The sequence below is a fragment of the Mytilus trossulus genome, chromosome 11 (genome assembly GCF_036588685.1).
Source record: "Mytilus trossulus isolate FHL-02 chromosome 11, PNRI_Mtr1.1.1.hap1, whole genome shotgun sequence".
In the NCBI taxonomy this organism is placed as follows: Eukaryota; Metazoa; Mollusca; class Bivalvia; order Mytilida; family Mytilidae; genus Mytilus; species Mytilus trossulus.
In genome coordinates this window covers 43,738,421-43,743,288 of record NC_086383.1, presented here as the reverse complement: position 1 = coordinate 43,743,288, position 4,868 = coordinate 43,738,421, and the positions used below count along the sequence as shown (strand labels likewise).

General features: G+C 35.3%; 1 protein-coding gene across 1 annotated transcript; it reads right to left on the bottom strand.

Annotated features, from left to right (window-relative positions):
• Window positions 1–3,740: 3,740 nt before the first annotated feature.
• On the bottom strand, window positions 3,741–4,166 carry LOC134690074 (ATP-dependent DNA helicase Q1-like). Its single transcript, XM_063550048.1, has one exon. The coding sequence runs from the start codon at window positions 4,164–4,166 to the stop codon at window positions 3,741–3,743; it is 426 nt and encodes a 141-aa protein (XP_063406118.1).
• Window positions 4,167–4,868: the final 702 nt, after the last annotated feature.

Below are 4,868 nucleotides of genomic sequence, written 5' to 3'. Positions count from 1 at the left end.
AACCAATATTGTTCTACCCTGAAAAAGTCGGCTACATGGAAACAAAATGGACGACAAACAAACCCAGGAAAAAAGACTGCAACGTGGAAACAAACATTCCACTATCACTTGCACAATATTAACACAACTTGGCTGTGTTACCTGATCTACTGTTTTCTTATCACTATTCTACTAGTACTTAGGACAATTAAGGTAATTTATATGTCCGATAAGTATAAGTGTAAAAGCGTTTGTGTAGGGCTCTTCCACGAACCATCCCTTTTTGTTTGTAAAAAAGCAAACGACTGGCACTTCTTTTTCAGAGGGAGTAGTTTAAAAACCCAGCATGAACGGTTGTCGTATCTAGGTCAAATATGTCAATTTCGGAATGAATATATATAGAAAGATGTGGTGTGAGTGCCAATGAGACAACTCTCCATCCAAATAGCAATTTAAAAAAAAGGTAAACCATTATAGGTCAATGTACGGCCTTCAACACGGAGCCTTTAACACGAAACACATTACAGTCAAAATGAATGATTATGCCGAATTAGCAACATCTTGTGCACCATTTAAGGGTTTGAAATTGTTATAATATTAAGTGCATGATAATTTGATAAAATTCATTATTCTGAAGAAGTCAATATACGCATGTGCAAATATTTTTTGGGGGATTAAGAGCCTGGGTTTGTTCACAAAGCGAAAGAAGCACGTCATATTAGAATTGGTGTTTTGTTTTCTATTTATGCAAACACAGTCACGTGACCGGGAAGTAACCTAAAATTTAATGAGCAGGAATATTCGATCAGCACATAGTACTGCAACCAGTTCATTTTTTAAAACTTAATGGTCTGGAAGAACACACACCTAAATTATATATCTATGGAAAGCGGAAAACATGTACAATTAGAAAGGATGGGTCGTAAAAATCCGGAGTGGTCACAATTTTGTAAAATTGAGGTCAGAGGACAGACATAAAAATATCAATATTTCAACCACAAGGACAAAAAGGAGAAATATTCTGATATGTATTCAATAGAATGCTACAAAAACGATTCAATCATAAGCATATGCTATAAACGAAGTTAAAACGACACATTTGACTACTTATATGAAGAGCTGCCATAACAAAATGGCGTTGATTTGGAACCTTCTGATTTTTTTCTATTTAAGACATTGCAAAAGAAGAAGTGGCCTTCACCTTTTCACATCCATACACTTTTATATTGTGTATAGTGTTTCACTAAAGTATATCACAGAATTATTTTTTTCTAAACTATAAAACACCAGTTTATCAAATTATTTCAATATTTTTTCTATCTTTGAAAAAAAAATTCAATCGCAGAAACAGTGTTTTAAAATTGGCATCTTAAAGGGTGTGTATTTTGTGAAATTTAGTATCTAGTTATATATAGATAAATACAAATTGTGTATTTGCAAAGTGTAGACAGAGCAGTTATAACACAAAAATACTTTAGTCACCCGAGGCGAATGCGAGGTTTAAAAAATGAGGTTAAAACAAAGTCAGTTTGGTGCATGTACATTTTTTAGTGGGATAATTCTGGTAAAAAAGTTAACTCATTAATTTTTTAGGGGAAGGATGAAAAATATAATATGCAATGCCAATTTTCTAATGTTGTAATTAAAAATCAGTCATGATCCTTATATAACTTTTAAAAGCGACACACAATAGCTCAAGTATGCATTAAATAGGGACATAAATCAATATCTTAGTCATCATATGCGGATTCAGTTTGCGTATTAGCATTACAAGACACTTCCCTTTTTGGTTTATTAGAACAAGTTCGGCGCAGGACAGAGTTTGTTCAAAGCAAACACAGTTTTTAAGTACAAATGCTATCGGGGAGCGTAAATACCGTCATGATTCGGTCAAACTCGTCAGATATACTAGTCGTACCTTTGCATAGGAAACACATTTAAGCAATGTAAGTACAAAGTTTCGATCAATGTTCGTGACCCATATTCCCATATGCATATGCATGATATATCTGCACTACCAATCCCAAATGTAATGGGGCGAATGTTGCTACAGAAACGATTGAATTTGTAATTGCCATACATTTACGAATTTTTGTTATCTTTAGGGACAATATATTACGGTTCAAAAGCGCCTTTGTATTATTTTTCATCAATTTGCTAACAAATGTTTTTTGAGCCTAGGCTCCGTGTTGAAGTCCGGACCATGACCTATAATAGTTTACTGTTATAAATTATGACTTGGATGGTGTGTTGTGTCATTATATTGGCACTCATACCACATCTTCCTATATCTAGTAAGAAGCTATGCAAGCATAATTTCCATAGAAATACCAAAACGACGACATAGCTCATAAGAGCACTGGTGGCAGGGTGAAGTAATTGTTCTTCTTTTAATGTATCCTTGATATATTCAAACACACCTTGGTTTAATTCTGAAAGTCTTAACATAGACTTCAAAATTCCTGCAGCAGATATATATATTGAGTTCAGAGCTAAACTCTATATTTCACATCCCTTGTCACCACTGTGTCTGAATTGTAAGGTGTCACAAGATCTAGTTAGTTCTTGAGTTTGGCAGTTTGGTAGGCATCAGAGACAATCTTGGGTAAAAGTGATCGGTATATCTAGAGGATGTGCTACATGAGAAAAGCTTTGTTCACATCACTAACAATCTTTATTAATGAACTGACAACAAGTTCAAATTCTAATTTCTCAGTAACTGTTTTACTTAATTGCACAGGTGTTGACTTCAATAAGTACTTGGTTATGCATGGATAAATGATTACTCGCATTAATAAGCACAACTTAAAAGACTGTCAACACGTTTAGAGGACTCAGTTTTTGTGTAGTCTTCTGGTTTTTTTTAAGGTTTTTCTTTTTTCACAAAAACACTGTTTTCATATCCGAACTACAAGGAGCGCAAGATCTTATAAAAGTGTCAGGTTGTGAGGATACATGTCGATTAGTTTGATCACATATATGGATTTCTGTTGTTTCTAATTTAAATTTCCCCATGGGTGACTGGGGAAACGAAATATGGTCACTTGGTCTTCTCTCGATCGGCAGTAAAACGAAGTGTGGCGTCCGTTTGGCTGTGCGGGATGTATCAAGTTCGCCGTCACGTCCGGTCATAATGGGGACGTTAAATCCGATGCCTCGTGTAAAGGGAGTGCCACGTTCTTTGCACGTTAAAAACCCTTGCAACAACTCTTTCAGTGGTCCGCAGGTGGCCTGTTACAATGTAAAATTTCTGTCCCAATCCAATATACCATCATTTTCCAGTGGCAGTCTACATTTTCCCGATCATCATCCCGAATGGCCTCTATAATGACAAAACCTACCTATTGCTTTTATTGTTAACTTGTTCTCGTCTTGTACATGCATGAAATATTTGCCACTGGACGTTAAGCAACCAACAATCAGTCAATCAATCTAATTTAAAGACGCACCACATTTTGCCTTCTGATGCAAGTCGCATAAATCACTGAGGATTCGCCCAAGGAAAGCAGGATATCAAGCGAAGTTGTTTTTTGCATCACCTTGTCACACACCAAATCTCTGCGAAACTTCAATAGTACTAATCCCTCGACCACTTGCATGCATATTAATTGCTCTGAGGTTACACATTGACATACAATGTATTTCACACAATATCAACTAGTCATTATCCGGAAAAAATTCTTATCCGAAAGATTTGGTTAACTATTATAAAAAGTCAAAATTTTATTAGTAACAAAAATATAACCCGAATAATCTAGTCGTTATATTACGATCACTTCGATCAACTCCATTGTCAGACTCTTCCTCCACATTCCAGATGTCAATGCAGCCTCTGGCGAGGAAAATACAATTGAGAATTGTCCTTCAGATATTCTCTGGCCAACACCTTTATATTTCTGAATTTCACCAACCACAACAGATGTTATTGACAGTTTTTCCAGCAATTGTACTTGATCCAGCATCAATGCTTGTAGTGGTGAAATGACAACAATAGACGATTTCTCTCCAGTCAAGGCCTCAAATATCTCGGGCATATAAAAATAAATACTGGACTTTCCGTAACCCGTCGGTAGAGTAACGAATGTATCATTTAATTGGACAATTGCGTTTATAGATTCTACCTGTTTTTCTTTAAACTTGAAGTCATATTTATCTTCTATTATTCGAAGGCATTGGTCGACGTCCATTTTGAAATTTGTAAACAAGCGGTATTTACTACGGAATTACATTGCGCATACTCGCCATGGGATAGACTCTGATTAATCTGTACAATTTGAACAGGGCTGACGCGACCAATGATCAATCTGCCTTCAAGCTTTCGAGAAAAGTAGTGGATAGAGGGCGCTGAATTATTCGAGTTAACAAAAATATAACTTATTTACAGAAAATACACGAAAGAACAACTATATATATTCAAATCACCCAAAAATAAATTAACTTCTCTTACAAAATCTACATATCACATCGAAACTATCAAATTGTTTGTGAAGGAAAAAATAAAAGGTGGAGCTGATTGACGGATAGGAAATTTCCGTAATTAAAAAAAGGTACAAATGATGTTTTTATTTTTGAGTTTTTGGCAAGACTGTTTGGAATTTGCCCAATAAAATTTGAATGCAGTATCGCAATAATTTGTTTCAACAATTTGTTCTTTCATATGTCAAATATGCTGTTTTTGAATCATAAAAAAATATGTTTTCTCGTTTTCAAATAAAAAAACGCGTTAAATTTCTATCTAAAAAACAGCCAACTTTATTAATACGGAGTGGCTATTTGTCCGGCTAGCCGGACCAATAGTGTCAGGGCTATTTGTCCGGCCATTGTAATGCGCATGTCATATAATGTGCGTTCGGAAGTGCGTGTAATATTATCATCAGTAGCACCAAGGG

What these genes read in the sequence shown, in the direction of transcription:
- LOC134690074 (XM_063550048.1), bottom strand. Translation starts at nt 4,166, where the DNA reads ATGGACGTCGACCAATGCCTTCGAATAATAGAAGATAAATATGACTTC.